The sequence below is a fragment of the Felis catus genome, chromosome X, assembly GCF_018350175.1.
Source record: "Felis catus isolate Fca126 chromosome X, F.catus_Fca126_mat1.0, whole genome shotgun sequence".
Lineage (NCBI taxonomy): Eukaryota > Metazoa > Chordata > Mammalia > Carnivora > Felidae > Felis > Felis catus.
In genome coordinates this window covers 101,249,436-101,265,402 of record NC_058386.1, presented here as the reverse complement: position 1 = coordinate 101,265,402, position 15,967 = coordinate 101,249,436, and the positions used below count along the sequence as shown (strand labels likewise).

At 36.2% G+C, this 15,967-nt stretch overlaps 1 protein-coding gene across 6 annotated transcripts in view; it reads right to left on the bottom strand.

Annotated features, from left to right (window-relative positions):
- Positions 1 to 686: 686 nt before the first annotated feature.
- Positions 687 to 15,967, bottom strand: part of STAG2 (stromal antigen 2) — a 138,908-nt gene continuing 123,627 nt past the window's right edge. For 5 of the 6 annotated variants that reach the window (XM_011279456.4, XM_019824250.2, XM_045051135.1 and 2 more), the window contains 6 exons: positions 15,121 to 15,344; positions 11,930 to 12,119; positions 11,729 to 11,839; positions 8,592 to 8,718; positions 7,352 to 7,429; positions 687 to 2,614 (listed from right to left, as the gene is read on the bottom strand). In XM_011279456.4, the coding sequence (XP_011277758.1) occupies positions 2,591 to 2,614; positions 7,352 to 7,429; positions 8,592 to 8,718; positions 11,729 to 11,839; positions 11,930 to 12,119; positions 15,121 to 15,344 (754 nt within the window). In that variant the 3' untranslated portion in view covers positions 687 to 2,590. The remainder of the gene's footprint in view (positions 2,615 to 7,351; positions 7,430 to 8,591; positions 8,719 to 11,728; positions 11,840 to 11,929; positions 12,120 to 15,120; positions 15,345 to 15,967) is intronic. The other variant, XM_045051136.1, reaches the window with a different exon arrangement.

Here is a 15,967-nt window from a genome sequence, read left to right as displayed (position 1 = left end):
AGCCTGCTTTGTATTCTGTCTCCCTCTCTCTGCCCCTCTCCTGCTTGTGCCCTGTGTCCCTCTCTCTCAAAAATAAACTTAAAAAAAAAAAAGTTAAAACAAAGAGTACAATGCAAATCTTAACATGTTAAAGACCATAGTCTTTTTTTTTTAAGTCAATTAGTAAATTCGTTTTCAAATGTTGGCTTTCACCCACCTCTAAGCATGAGTCCCTTGTCTAAGAAAGGTTATACACACACACACACACTCATTCTCTAGCTCAGCACACACTGGTAATTTCCTTCCTAGCACTCCTTATAAGTTTAATTATTTTGTTTACCCCACTAGATCTAGGAGGGAGGAACCTTATCTATCTTCTTCACTGTTAAGATCTCTAACACATGCCTAGCACATAGTACTCACTCGAATGTTTCCTGGATAAATAATGCAGACATTTTAAAGAGCGTTTAACCCATACCAAATAAAAATTAAAGTAACAATGGTCACAAGTTTCTATTTTAAAGTAATAACCCAATTAGGGATTTAGTCTCATTTAAAAATACATGATTTATTAAAAATAGAAAATGGCAATGTTCTCTATAAATTAACCTCACTGACACATGTTAAAGTCTGTGATGATGGATATGTTTTCTAAGCCATTTATAGCCACCCTCCTCCTTTAATTATAAAAGATAAAACATACAACATACTGTAGGTTTATTTTTATTCAAAAAGTTACTGTCTCAAGACATAAATACAAATCAGAAAACAGTACAATTAGGACAATAGAATGTGGAGGACAACAGGTTAGAGTAATATATAAAACATTTTTAGCTGGTTGAAAACAAAGCTGTAAGAACTGCTTTCACAAAGAAGTACTCCTTTCAAGAGTGAGAAACAAAATCAACTTAGGTTTAAAATCATATATACAGTCCTCTCAGCAGTTCTAGTAAATGCAGTGGTGTGAAAAACAACATAGGCAGTACTTTTTGCACACAACAATATTTGTAGATGGAAAATCTGTTTAGACAAGTCTGGTTTCATTTGTTATTAATCATGATTTAATAAAACAATTGTACTGTATCATGATCTTTTAGCTAACCTATGGTTTTTGGCTACCACAGCCCAATGCTTGTTGATTTCTGACTCTAAGAACTGGAAGCCTTTTGGTATTCACCCATCTGAAGATATTCTCGTATTGCAAGCATATTAAGGCATGGAATGATTAAAATAATATACCTCAAGAACTGAGAGACGACTGACAAAAGATAGATATACATGTAATATAAGTTAATATTTTGTTTTAAACGATGTCTAGCTGCCTAAGCCTCGCAAAATGAGTTGATGTCAAAATGGCAAGTAGCCACTTTCTGTTTTAAACTAATTTATTTGTGAAAGGACATAAAATGAAGTTTAAAGCTTAGCTTTCAAAGAATATTATGGGTTATGAATTCTATTATCCCATCTAATTTACATACAGAGGAAATGTACTGTAACCTGTTAGAAGTATCTTTAACCTGAAGACTGCTTGCAAAGACAGATAGATAAAACAATATAAAATACAAATTTAAAAATCATTTTAAAGCATGAACACTCATGCTTTTCTATTTTTAAACATTGTTAAACTTTCAATATATTTCTGAAACCTCATAATTTTAAGTTGGAATTTAAAAGTAAGAAAAAACTAAACAAACTGCGCAATTATAAAATCAGCACCAATTTATATATATATATAATTTTATTTAAAATTTAGATCCCTATTCCCACACTCTAATAAGCTGTATAATTTTTGTTTAGAATTTTTCTGCAAACATACTACAATAAGCTTCTTTTATTTGGAGACAAAATACAGTGGCACTACTGGAAGGAATATCACAACATTACATTTTTATCTTAAAGGACAAGCAAACTTTCAGGGCTGATAATGGGATAAGCATGTTTGAGACTGGTTACCTTCTGGCAGTTCACTGCATCTGGATATTTCTGAAAAGTATAGAGAAGCTCTTGGATTTTAAAAATATCTTAAAATACATTTTAGATGAAAAAATTGTAAAAGTTCTGCTTATAAGTTTACTTTTCTCCACAATTACAATATTTAAAAGAAAGCTTTGTTGATTGATGTTTTAAGCATTTAAATTTAGAATGCTAAAAACAATTCTATCCTATAATTTCAGGGCAGGGGAATAAATTCATCCTTAACTTTGTTTCTTGGATGTAAACAGAAATCCAGCAGAGGTCATCATTACTTAGTACACCCAGTAAATAAATGTGAGAGGATTCATGTCTGTACCAAATGCCTCTTTAGATTGTTATATTTTCTTTAAAAAAAGCATGAAATAATTGATTCAAAAGCCAACTAACAGCGCATAAATAAAATATTTACTTTCTAAGAAAAACTGTAGCTTATCATCAAATTGTTTACTTGTCCTTTACTTTTTTCAGGCAAACAAAACTGCCCCTCAATGCACTTGATCTTGGTAAGCGTAAGCATGTCATATTCTCCTTAGAGAAAAATCTGTACAGAATTTCACTGTATCTACCACACTTTATTTTAAAACTTCCTCTTCCACTTAGAAAATGACTTCACCACAGATTTAATTGTGTACTGGTATTAAAACATTGACACCCCAAGAACCTAATGAGAGAGAAGAAAAAAAATCTTGTTAAAATTGTCATTCATTTCTTTGTAAAACAGATCTGTATATGTTACATTAATATTTGATAATACTAAGTTTAATAATATGCTAATAAAACCACTTTGAAAAATTCCCCTCCCTTCAGATCTTGAATTCTAAAATTGAAACGACCATAAATATGTAATGAAGTAACAACATCAGGCCTACTCAAGATGCTACTTACCTCACACATATAACTAAGAGCAGGGACCATGTCTCATGTATAGGTTTATTCACACCGTTGATGCCTAGATAATGCCCTGAACACACAGGCACTCAACATTTGTTGAATGGACAAATGAATATGCTTCTTTACATATACTTCTGGCACAGGCTCATTGGAAAGAGCTTAAGAATGTCTTGCAGACTTGGTATTTGCACTGTGAAGTGGGTATTGCTTTTAAAAAGGAATTTGAACACACGGACTAAAAATATCCAAGAAGAATACAAGTATGTAGAAAATCCAGAAAATCTAGTCCGAGTCAATGAACAGAACTACAAATTTTAATAAGTAATGTGAAATTTGGGCAAAGTAACTTACACTGATGCTTTTTTTATACCACTCCAGTTGGGAAAAGAAAGGTAAAATCTAATAATTACTTGTCACTAACTGAAAAAAGTAAAAGCATATGATGAATGGAGCCAACTCTCTCTTGTTCATCAAACAAAAGAAGACATAACTTTTTAGCTGCATATACTAAAAGTTAGGCTATTCTACTAAAATTCCAGCATTTACTAGGACAATTAAGGAGTATTTTTAAATACTATAATGAGCTAAGATTGGGATTACAGGGTTCTTACTTGTAAATGAAAAATCGTTTTTAAAAAAGTTACTGAACTCAGTACTTGTTCAGTACTCACTGGAAGGAAGTGAGTGTTTCCAGACCAGGAAACAAGTATCTATCTGACTGCAGCCTCCTTATAATGAATTATCAAGTAAACTTTTGGAATTCCCAGTAACGTGAACAAAGAGGATAAAATGCACCCCATTTCTTACCTGTCATTCACCAAAACCACCACCACTGCTCACCCCTTATTCCCCCCGACCCTCCAATAAAGTTTAGGATTCTCCTTTTTTGGCTAGAGTCAGAGTTCGGGTGGTTAGAGTATTTCCACCAAAGAAGCCTACATGGTGTTTAAAGGTCCCTTCTAGCCATAATACTCTGTGACTTTGGGTAAGGAAACGTCTGATGAATTGAAGGATAAATCTTACTAGCAACTCTTAGTGTAGAGTATGGCATGAAGATGAACTCACGTTCTTTCCAGAATGCCTAACTAGAAATCATGTGAACATTTATTTTTTTGCTTTTGTACAGATTAGGTTGTAAGCAGATTCTTCTATAAGAACACAAAGTTAGCTCCATTAGACTGAACACTTCTTTTACCAATTTTATACTACAGATAATTCTAATATGAGAATCTTAACATAGAAGAATGACACCAATGACACTTATTCTCTTTTTGTGCTAACAAACATCTGTTTCTGATGTTAACATTAATAAACACTTAAGCATATCTTTAAAAAGTATAAACAGCAAGCTTTAGTGTGTCGTGGCAATAATGATCCACTAGTAGCAGAGAGCGACTACTGGCACAATGAAATAAACCAACACTGCTTCCAGACATACAACTCACTAAACCGTAAGTGCAAAATCTTGTGTATATGCAACCCAAACCGAGCCGCTCAGTTTTGATGCTACCACTTCTGAATCTTGTGAATATCATGGTACAAAAGACTGTTTAGGATGTATTTAGTAATAAAGCATCTATACAGGATATTTTCGTTATTTTACTTAGAAGAAGAGAATCTTAGAACTGGGTATAAGGATTTAAGTCTCAATTTTACTATTGTTTTGATGACTCATTTATCACAGGCTTGAGTTAAAAACAGATGTAAGCTATTGTATAAAGGCAAACACAGATTTTTACATTTAAAAATTTCTATTATTCTATTTCTTAAGTTATTGTTGAGACAATATGAGGTAAAGTTTAGTGTATATTTTAAGATAAATTAGTATCAACTTAATACATATATTAACTTAAACATATATATAAATATACATACATTTATATGGTCAAAGATAACTGAACCTTGAAAGATTACTGGCCACTCAGTTATGTGACTGCTGCCATCATGTGGTAACACTATAAAACTACAGAAACAGATGCATGTGCTCATTTTCCTAATTTTAGTGGAAACAGCTCAACTACTATCCTCTTAGTTATAACATTACCTATTCAACAAGACACGAGAATGCCAAAAAAAATCCTATAAGTAACAAGTAATTATTAGGTTCCTATCTGGCTTCACTCAGCTTGTAGTTTCTCTATAAGTTGCCAAAAATATATACGTATGGTTTACATTGCTGTTTCATTATTTTAGTAATCTCAAGTGAAGAACACCTTTTTGCAAACCTTTAGGCTCACTTTAGGTGAACACATGAAAAAATAAGAGATCTCTAACTGCCCTTATCGACTACAGTTAATCATTCCAATTTCTAAATTATGTTCTTGGTGTTTCTTCTAAATGATGTCTGATTTTAGTTCTGAAAGTACAACAGCAGAGACAGCATGAGATTTTTTAAATCAAAAGGAACTCTCATCAAATTACTACTCTGGCACTAGAGTTGTAAGACTGAACAAGCCGATGAACCATTTCTTCAGTCCCAAATTTGCTTGAGTGTAAAAATGAGGTCCTACCACCTTTCTCACACGGTAGCTGACAGAATCCATCTAAATCATGCCTAGCACAGCATCAGGCACATTATGCTCTCAAATACTAGCTCTGTCCCTTTCACTTCAAAGGGATAGTCACTGTGAACTAGAATACAAACTCCTGGAGGGCAGGGAGAACATCGAACTCATTTTAGCACCAAAGTCCAGCCCAATAAATTGTTAGATTAATGCATTTCATTATAACTGCTTGAAAAGATTCTTTTAGTCCTCATCACAGTCACCACCTTCACATTTTATTTAACAAACTGAAGATACATATCCCTGGATTATCAGGGAACCATACACTTCAAAATGCACTTGAAACTATAGACTTATAGGTAGGCCTAGCTCACTTATGCTATTGAAAGTATGGTCAGCAGAAGCATCAACAGCACTTGTGAGATGCAGAATCTCAGGCCACACTGCAGACCAACTGAAGCAGATCTATAGTTGAATTAAGATCTCCAGATGATTCATATGTGCACCAAAGACAAGAAACACTGATTTAAAGGACATCGAGGTGGCTTATCCAAAGATTCCTACACCTGCTGCTCTGTGACGGTGTGTCCTGACTCAGGTAACTGGCCTTATTAATCTAGTCTGTTGGTGTGAGCTAGTTTGTTAAAATTTTCCCAAGAACTATCTGAAGCAGATTCTCAGGTGAGGAAGGGCTAGGAGAGAACAGCAGAAATTGGGGCACAGAAGGCAGGACTCAGAGGATGGTCGCCTGCGGCAGTAAGGGTTAGGAGGAAGGAGCACAAATGGGTAGACGATAAAAAATGAGATGGAAGGGGACTTAACAGATTTATTCATTTGACAAAACTAAACACCTATTATGCTGGGCAGAACTCAAAATGAATAAAATCATCACTGCCTGGCGTTAGGCCTACTGAGCGAAATGTAATATCCTATTTCACTACACAGGTGTGGTAATTACCAAATTAAAAATGTACACAAAGTGGTACAAGAGCCCCCCAAAAAAGGCATTTATCTGGAGGGGTCAGCAAAAACTTCATAGGTAATGTCAGAACTATTAAAGGATGAATTCACTAGGAGAAAAAGGACAGGGGCAATTCTGGCAGAGAGAAAAGCTTATACAAAGTCATGGTGTCATGAAAGAGCATGGTGTGTATGGGAGGAACTATAAGACTTGGTATGGCTGGAGAGCAGGATACATGTAAGGAAAAAGTCAAGGTTAAGTTGGTGAGGGAGCAAGAACCCAAAAATTTTTGTTTGTCATGCTGAGGATCCAAAATTTTTTCTTAATGGCAATGGGGGGGAAAAAAATCAATGAAAGGCCCTGAAGTTATGAGGGAGAGAACCAGATTTGCATTTTAGGAAGGTGACCACAAAAGAAATATAAAGGAGAAATATAAAAGGAAATATAAAGCAGTGGCAGCAAGAGGCAGTCTAAAGGCTACTTGCAACAGGCCAAGTAAAAACTGAAGTGGACTTGTACCAAGGCACTGTTGGGGACGATATGGCAGTGGGGACAAATATGAGAGGTACTTAAGACACAGTGAGAATACCTAACAATAACCAGTCTCTTTCCCCTTCTCTTTATTATCAAAGTTTATTCAAGTTCTATGTCTTACTATGTCTTCATATTATGATTATGGTTTCTCATTCATCCTATCCATCCATAAATGCCAAGGAAATATTTCTGAAACACAATTCTGATCATGCCATTCCCTCATTCAACGTCCTTGGATGGGTAACTCAAGCCTACAGAAACAGTCCAAATTCCTGAACATAATACTTAAGTCCCAGCTGGCCAAGGATTCAAGGGTACTTTTAAATCTGTCCCACCACTGTATCACCAACCCCCCTTCCTCCTGAAATCCCTTCTGTCTGCCTCTATTTCTCCTGTCCAACTGTTTTTATCCATTTTCAACGTGCTGTCCCAGCTCTTCAATCTCAAACTTAGGGATTGCCTGTACTTTTGATTTTGCAATCCTGGGGTACATTTAAATTGAACGTACTGATTCATCCATAATTGAAGCTGGATCAAAGAAATCGGGTTTCAGTTCTGTTCTTTCTCGTCTGTTCTTTGATGGTGGCTAAGGAAAAAAAGAAAAGGAAGAGAGTTGACAATCACTCTATCTATAAACCAGATAGCAGCTGAAAATATTGAAATTATCATTAAGTGCTCACATGACATATATAATTGCAAGTGTATGTTACAATATTTTAAATACTGTATATTAAAACTACAGAATGAATAAAAATACAAAAGCAAATATTCACAAATAATTATTCTGAAAGATGAAAGCTAGAAAACTCACTTTTTTTGTTTTACTTTTAAAAAATGCCTCTCTCAAATCATTTTCCTTTACTATTATTTTTTATTATTTATTTAGGAGAGAGAGAGAGAGAGTGGAGGAGGGGCAGAGAGAGAGGGAGAGGGAGAAAATCCCAAGCACCCTCTGCGCTGACAGCGCAGACTCTATCTCACAAGCTGTGAGATCATGACCTGAGCTGAAACCAAGAGTCGGATGCTTAACCATCAGAACCACCCAAGCGCCCCTCAAATCATTTTCCTTTAAAGACGCCGCATTACACAACTCTGAAGAGAACCCATGGTAACTGATTTCTTCCTTTGAAGGAGAACACAGCATAGTATACTAAGAAATAGAATCAGAAGACCTAGTTTATTAAGTCTCAGCATTATCGTTTCTTAGTTTCGTCTCCTTGGATGGGCTAATTGCCTTAAGTTTCAATATCCTCAATCCTCCCAGCCTACCTCACAAAGCTGAATGAGGTATGTGGCAAGATGAAATAATGCAGAAGCATTTTATGTATGATAAAGCCCTAATCACATATGATATAATAAAGAATATATCCTTATATATGTATTTAATTTCCAAGTTTAAGTCTCAATACCAGGGCAGTATCAAATTACTAATGTATTGTTTTGATAATGGCAAATAAATGGAAAATGATAAGGTGATATGATACTTAGTATAATAGTAAGCAAAATGTAGTCTTTAAATCGATATATTCTTAAATTAATCTGAAAATCTGCCATCTTAAACTAAGAGTTAACAGCCTCATCAACCTCACCCTCTCCCCAATCCCTTCTCATATACCTAAACACCTAGCAACTATTTTATTTAATCTTTCTCCAAAACTTACTTTTCATGGCAGGTATTTCCTCTAATTCCAACTTAATTTCCAAAGGATATTAAATGAAAATCATACAGAAATCATTAAGTTTCTTACCAAGTCTATATCCATGGTGTCAAAATCCATTCCCTCGTTAAGATCTTCAATCCTCCCTTCTGAGGACATCATAACATCTTCAACAATTGGCTCTTCATCATCTTCCATTAGGCTTGTACCACGCCGACTAGAGAAATATAAAACAAGGTCAAGATCTGAACCAATATTGTGACTATTAATATGCTGGCAGCAACTATGTAGCTCTCTATATTGAAGTGTAATGGAAAATGATGGAATTAAAGGTCAGGGAAAATGATTAGGCATTGATCATGTCATCAATGATGTCAAAACCCCAATGTTCACTGGTCTAAAAATGCTAAGGAGTTGTTTATTCTACATTACTTCAATACATTTAGCCTGATAGTTCTGATATCCCATATGAAAGTTCAATGAGAATTTCCCACATGGGAACAGACAAGATACCTCAAATCCTTTGTGAAAGTAGGCAGGGTACAAATTAATAAACAAATATAAAACAGAGACCATAGAAATGACATTTTCAGAACAGAGATATTTTCACTAATATACAGTAACTTTACCCATCACTCACTCGAATTCACTCAGTACTTAATGTGTACCAGGCACTCACTCATTCATTCACATAGTGCCTACTACATGTCAGGCTTCTTTTATAGCCTATGGATGCAAGCAAAACAAAAAAGGAGAAATAAGACATGGTTCCTGCCCTCAAGGAGCTCACAGTCTACTACAGGAAAACAGAAATAATTAACTGTAACAAAATGTGGCAAATATTGCAAGAGAATCATGTACCAAGGGCTATAAAAGATTACTGAAAGAAGAGATTAATTCTGCTTCAGGAAGAAATAAGTAACATTTATGCTGAAACTTGGATTCTCTGTCCTACAAAAATCAAAACTAAGACATATATAGAAAAGTAAAATAAAAACTTAAGACCAAAAATTCTGTATGTTATCACATAATCACAAGGAATAAGCTCAAATGTCAAGTTCACAAATTAGCCTAGACCAGCATAGAGGAGTCAACATAATAGCAAAACTGAAGGCAAGTAGTTCCCCAGTTTGGCCAATATTTCCTTCTTTTCTCACTCATTTAAAAATTCCCACCATCACCAAAATCAATTATTCACTTACAATTTACACAACTTATGTTGAGTCTTTAAAAATAATATAAAGATAGCAAGGCATGATGTCTCATCCAGGCTACCTGGAGAAATATGTTGACAATGGTTCCTATTTTCTAAGAGTTCTGGACAGTTAAATGACAATTTTATTGTATCTGGTAAAGGCAACTGTGAAGGAAATATGTGAATCATATTATAGAAAACCAGAAATCTATTGTGCATCTCATTTGGAGTATAAGGAAGATACATGTGATATAAACTATAAAAAAAAAACAAAGAGATAATTTGGAAGTATTTCCAGTTGTAGAGCAGATGCCGTTACAGAGAAATCATTGTAAAACAAAAATATTTTAAAGTTTCAGGCAACAGACTACTTATGGCACCACAATCAAAAGACTCCTATGGTAATAATTATTTAAATGAGATAATCTCTTACAGTCAGCTGGGGAAGTTCAACAGGAATTAAAGCAAACTTCAAATAAAAGAATAATGATAAATGGCACTGAGTAATGAGCTGCTACGGAAGATCTTAGAGACTGGCAGAAAACTTTCAGGGGGAGAGATAAGGACCAAATGACTGTACGGTAGAATTCCAGAATGTCTGAACTGGTGACTGGTTGGAAGCTAGGAAATTAGCTGTTGAATCCAGCATGAAACAAGAACACATTAAGGGGAATGTGGCCACGGGAAAAGGGAACAGAGGGCAGAACCAAGTCATAGTATAGATGATGACCCTATCAGCCAAGTCAGGATCAGAATCTATACATGTGATAGAGTGTACGTAACTGTAGAGGTTCCTAAGGCCATAACTAAGGTGAATTCTAATAGGTTACCAAGCATGTGATAAGTGATCACTTCTCAAGAAAAACAGGTGAAGTTCTCATCATTTAAAAACAAAATGAAACGAAACATGAATTTTAAAAAGAAGGTAACAATTACTGTCTCCCAGTATTAAAACATATACCACATTATGTTACAAATACAAAACTTTCAAACTCAAAACTTAAGTAATCAGAATCATCAGATCTTCCCTTTGTACCAATCATCTAAAGACTGATTTTCTGTCATTTCTTCTGGAGCCAAAGCTAATAAAAATTCATAAAACCCTCATACAGATTCCAGTAAAAACAAAGTATTTAAAAGTTATACTACAATTTTTTTTTTGCATTGGACATTTATTCATTCAACGAACATTTGCTTAGCACGTTTTATGTGCCAAGCACCAACAGGCAATGAAAGTGGTCCCTGCCCTTAAGGAGCTCACAGTCTAGAGAAAGGGACAAATTCATAAATAATTACAGTACAATGTGGTAAGTGCTGTAAGAAATATGAATACACAGAGTGCTATGGGAGCACAGATGACCACAGCTTCACTTAAGGTGACACCCGAGCTTATTCTTTCACAGTGCTTTTACCACCTGCCAAGGAATGGGGGGTATCATACTAGTATGTAGGCAGGGGGCATATGTTTTGAAAGATCTTGCATGCCATGAGCTAAGGAGTTTGGACTTTATCCTGTAGGCAATGGGGAGCCATGGAAAGGTTTTAAGTCAAAGAGTTACATGACCAGATTCTTATTCTACAATAGTCATTTTTGATGGTAGTTGAATGATGGAGTGGTGGGGGGGAGTGAGGGGAGGAGTCTGGTGAGAGGATAAATGGGAGATTTGAGGGAAAGAAACAAGTTAGAAAGCTAATACAATGGTTCAGATGAGGGATGAGGGCCTGAACTAAGCTGGGGAATCAATTAAGATGTAACAAAACTGAATTTTTAAGCTATAATTCTGTGTACCAAAATAAACAAGGATTCAAATTTAACCTTTTCCAACAGATCAACCTAAGATTGGTCCTTTAGCTAACTAGTGAATATTTAACTTTGGAAGTTTTCTTCTGTTGGAAAGACCAATTTTTAGTTCCTTGATTATTTCAGCTTACTCTAGAGTTTGCTGAAATTTTTAGGTAAGGCACACATTAAAATATGTGAAAATGAATTAGTGAACTTCCTAGACTCAGACAATAAGGCACTCTCACTTACATGGCATGCTGGAGATTAGTTCGCAGTTTAACATAGCTCATTGCTGCTCTCTCCTGCTGTTGCCTTGCTTCCTCGTGTTGTCTTTGAGCTAACATCCATGTTACCTGCGTGCTTCAAGGAGAATTTTATTCTTCTTTTAACTTAACTTTTTTCTATATAATTAATAAAGTTATAGTACAGAAAATAATCAAATGTACTTACTTATAATCAAGAGGAGTTTGATGATGTTCAGTCTGCATTGGATAGACGCTCATGAAGCTATCCTCAGGTCGTAATCTTTTGGGCTCTCTCATAATCGTTGAGGTGAGTTGTGGTGTCTGCATCATAACTGGGGTGTGCAGTGTTTGTTCTCTGCTTAACCACATACTGTCACTACTACTGCTTTCTTCAGCTAAATGAGAAAATTGATGGCAATAAAGTTCAGTAACTAATTTTGACGAACGAAATGTCTCACATAACCTGTTCAGTTCAACAAATAACTGGCTGTTTTTCCCATGCTAGTGCTTGAAACAGGGGGATACACCAAGGTATGTAAAGTGCAGTCCCTGTCCTTGGAGACAAAGAAAACACACACAATGACAACACGGTGTAAGTGCTACAAGAGAGGGGAGCACAGGTGGAATGGGAGCAATGAAAAGGATCAGAGCCAACTACCCAAAAGTGACTTCTAACTATAGTAGATACTGCGTCAACCGTGACATTTGCCAGGCAGGGGGAAGAACATAAACAAAAACACAAAAACACTGAGGCACGAAACTACAATGACTGAACCATACTAACTTGCTGACATTCAGCAGGTTCTGACCTGCAAAGACGGCAATTTCATATGGTTCAGACTAAGAGTTTGGTACTCCTAGGGCAAGTGGCAAAAGGTAAGGCTGGATAAAGAGGCAGGAACCAATTTGCAGCAAGTCTTACAAGCTGTGCTAAGGTGACAGGAATGACCACTGAAGTTTTATGGAAGGGAAGCAATGTGGTTCAGTTACGAGTCTTAATCAAAGTATGTGGTGGCAGTGTAGAAGGCAGACTGAGGAACATGAGGACTAGTGAGCACACGAGCTAGTTAGGAGGCTAGGTGGGAAGAGAAACAGAGACAATGGAAGAATGATTCCTAGTTTATAGGATGCTCGCCAACTTCAAGGGGAGCACAAATCCATATACTGGACTAACAACACTAGATTTCACACCTGCAAAAGCTATTTGTTTTCAAATCTGTAGATGCTGCCATGATTAATAAAAGACAAAAATTCACATGCAAGTGTTACTGAATTCATAGTAATTTTTTTTAAATCACTGATTTGGGAGGTGAAATTGTAGCACTTGAGGACGGACTGAACAGGAATTTGCAGGAAAACGGTTTTATTAGAAAATTACACATGTGCATACAGAGGTGTTTTTAAGAAAAGAGTGGAAAGAAAAATGTACTAGTAGCTAATGCCCTAGTAACAAATAGATTAGATGTAAAATTTCACAATCTGCAATATAATTACATGACACCTTAAGTTCTACTGTGTCAGGCTCCAATTCTCTCTTCAAAATTGCACTGATCTGGACAATCTATCAGTAGTCATCCTTCCAAGCTACTAATGCCCCAATTTCTATGGCTTTCTCCAAAAATCTGTTAAAGAGTATTGACTCTTTCTGTAAAAGTTGAACTATCTGGTTTGATCATCTACCCTCAAGATGTTATATAAATACCAATTCATTTGTGCTCCATGTAGTCTATAGAAAAGGAGAGATCTGATGGCTTGGCATTAAGCTGTTAACTACTATTTGTTCAGATGAGAAAAATTTGTAGTGATACGCAGGATATATCATCTTTTAATTGGATAATTTTTCTACTTAAAAAAATTATTTTAACTTCCTATAAACCACTAACCCTATTTTAACTGGTCAGGAACACTGTACAAGAGATTTCCCCACAGACCAAGACATTGGAACTGTATAACCAACCAAGTCTAGATCTAAGGGTACCAGTTGTAAGTTCATGCGTTTCTACTACTGGACAAAAGATACAACCATTAATCCACAGACAACCAAGTACTGAACACTATATACCTGACGATGGCTGAAGAATTATGTGGCAATTAGAAAATACGGCCCCCAAATCTTTGACACTCCTCACATTAAGAGGTGGAAGATTTATGTTCCATCCCCTTGAAGCTGGGCTCTGACTGCTTGGTCAAGAGAATATGGTGGAATACGCTTGGTCAACAGAATATGCTATGCCACTCTCTGGCCTTAAAAAACTGGCAGCTTCTACTTCCTGTGTCTCCTCAGACACTTGCTCTTAGAGCCCAGTCACATACTGTGAGAAAGCCAAACAGCCACATGGAGAGGTCACACGTAGGTGTTCTGGCAGACAAGACAGTTAAAGTCCAAGGTGATAGCTAGCACCAGATACTATCTATAAGTGACGGTGCCTCCATAGGATTTGTCACCAGTCTTTGAGTCTTCCTAGCTGAAGCATCAGACAGACACCACGTCCCTTATATGTCCTAAGTTTTGGGGTAGTTTGTTATTCAGCAATAACTGGAACAAACTTTGGCAACTCCACTAATTTGTTTAAAGGTTCCGAAGGAGAGGGAAAAAGTCCCCAGGCCCATTATGAACCAGCCCTACAGTGCTAGGAGTCCAAGAGATTCAAGCACCATAATGTATTCTTATTTCTAAGATTCCAGATGGAAATTTGTATCTATACCAAGTTCCTCATGATAAATGACCTCTTCACAGAAACTCAAAGTCAGAACCTCTCTGAATTTGTTGCTCCACACTTAAATAATCTGGTTTCTTAGGTAACATTAGCTCCGTAATACTTAGTCCATATCCCCATGCATATACAGTGTAGCATAGTGATTAAAAAGCATGGGTTTTAGGGGCGCCTGGGTGGCTCAGTCAGTTGAGCATCCAACTCTCGATTTCGGCTCAGGTCATGATCCCAGGGTCGTGGCTTGAGCCCCATGTCAGGCTCCACGCTGAGCGTGGAGTCCGCTTAGGATTTTCTCTCTTTCTTCCTCTGCCCATCCCCCCCGTTTGTGCTCTCTCTCCAAAATTAAAAAACAATTTTTTTTAATTAAAAAAAAAAGCAGGGGTTCTGGAGTAAGACTGCCTGGGTACTAAATAATTGTGTGACCTCAGGTTAAGTTACTTAACCAAGCCACTCTACTAGTTTTCTCATCTGAAAAATGAGGATGTACCTAAAGAGTTATGAGAACTGAATTTATGTATATTAAATGCTTAAAACGCTAAACTTACACGTAACTAGACACACTGTACTGTACAAGGTATTATTTAACAACACATAGCTCAAATTTAACACTAAGGTGAACCTAATGACAATTCTGTTGGTAAACATAAGGGATACGTATAAAGAGAATCAACTATATTCTTACTGAGTGAAAGTTGCATGCCTTCAACCACTTTCCGTTTTCCTGTAGATGGTTTTGATTTTTTACTCCGCACAGTTGACCCTCGACTGCTGATACCACTAATGACTGACATGGTGTCATCATCACCACCAGCTAGCAAAGAATTTCGGTAAGACATCAGTGGAAGCCACACATCTTCTCTTCGGAGTGACATCTGAAAGGTCATGAACTTTTCCAAGTAAACATACCTTAAAAAGAAGTAGAAACCATTAGCTTTGATACATAAAACTGCCATAGTTCCCCCCTCCCCCCGCCAATTTTTATTTATTCCTCCTAATAATCTTAAGGCTCACATACCATATGGAACAGTCAATGATTTAATTAGACTTAAACAAAAAGTAAATTAGAATGAAACAAACATTTCCTCAAAACACACAGTAACAACTGAAGGATTTTAGTGTTTTCTTTTCCATTATGTTTCTTTCTGTTCTATCCTAACTTTACAGGTCTTCTGCTAGGAGAACCAAATAATATTTCTGGAAAGAGAACTGGATTGAAAATCACACAAATTTGGGTTCTAGTCCCAGTTCCACCAAGCCCTAGCTGTACATGCAGGGACACATTACTTCATGATTCAATCTCAGCCTCATCGGTACAGTGACAAGGTATTTTGTCTCTATCAAGATTCTTCATTAAATGAAATAATCCACAGCATTTCAGCTTAGTATTTGTCAAGCATCCACTATGTCACTATGTCCTCAGCACTGGGGATTAGTACAAAGATGAAAAAGCTATGGCCTCTATCTGCAGCCTGATGGAAGTCATACATTTACCCATGGATCCAAGTATCATGAGGATTCCATGGCTTATG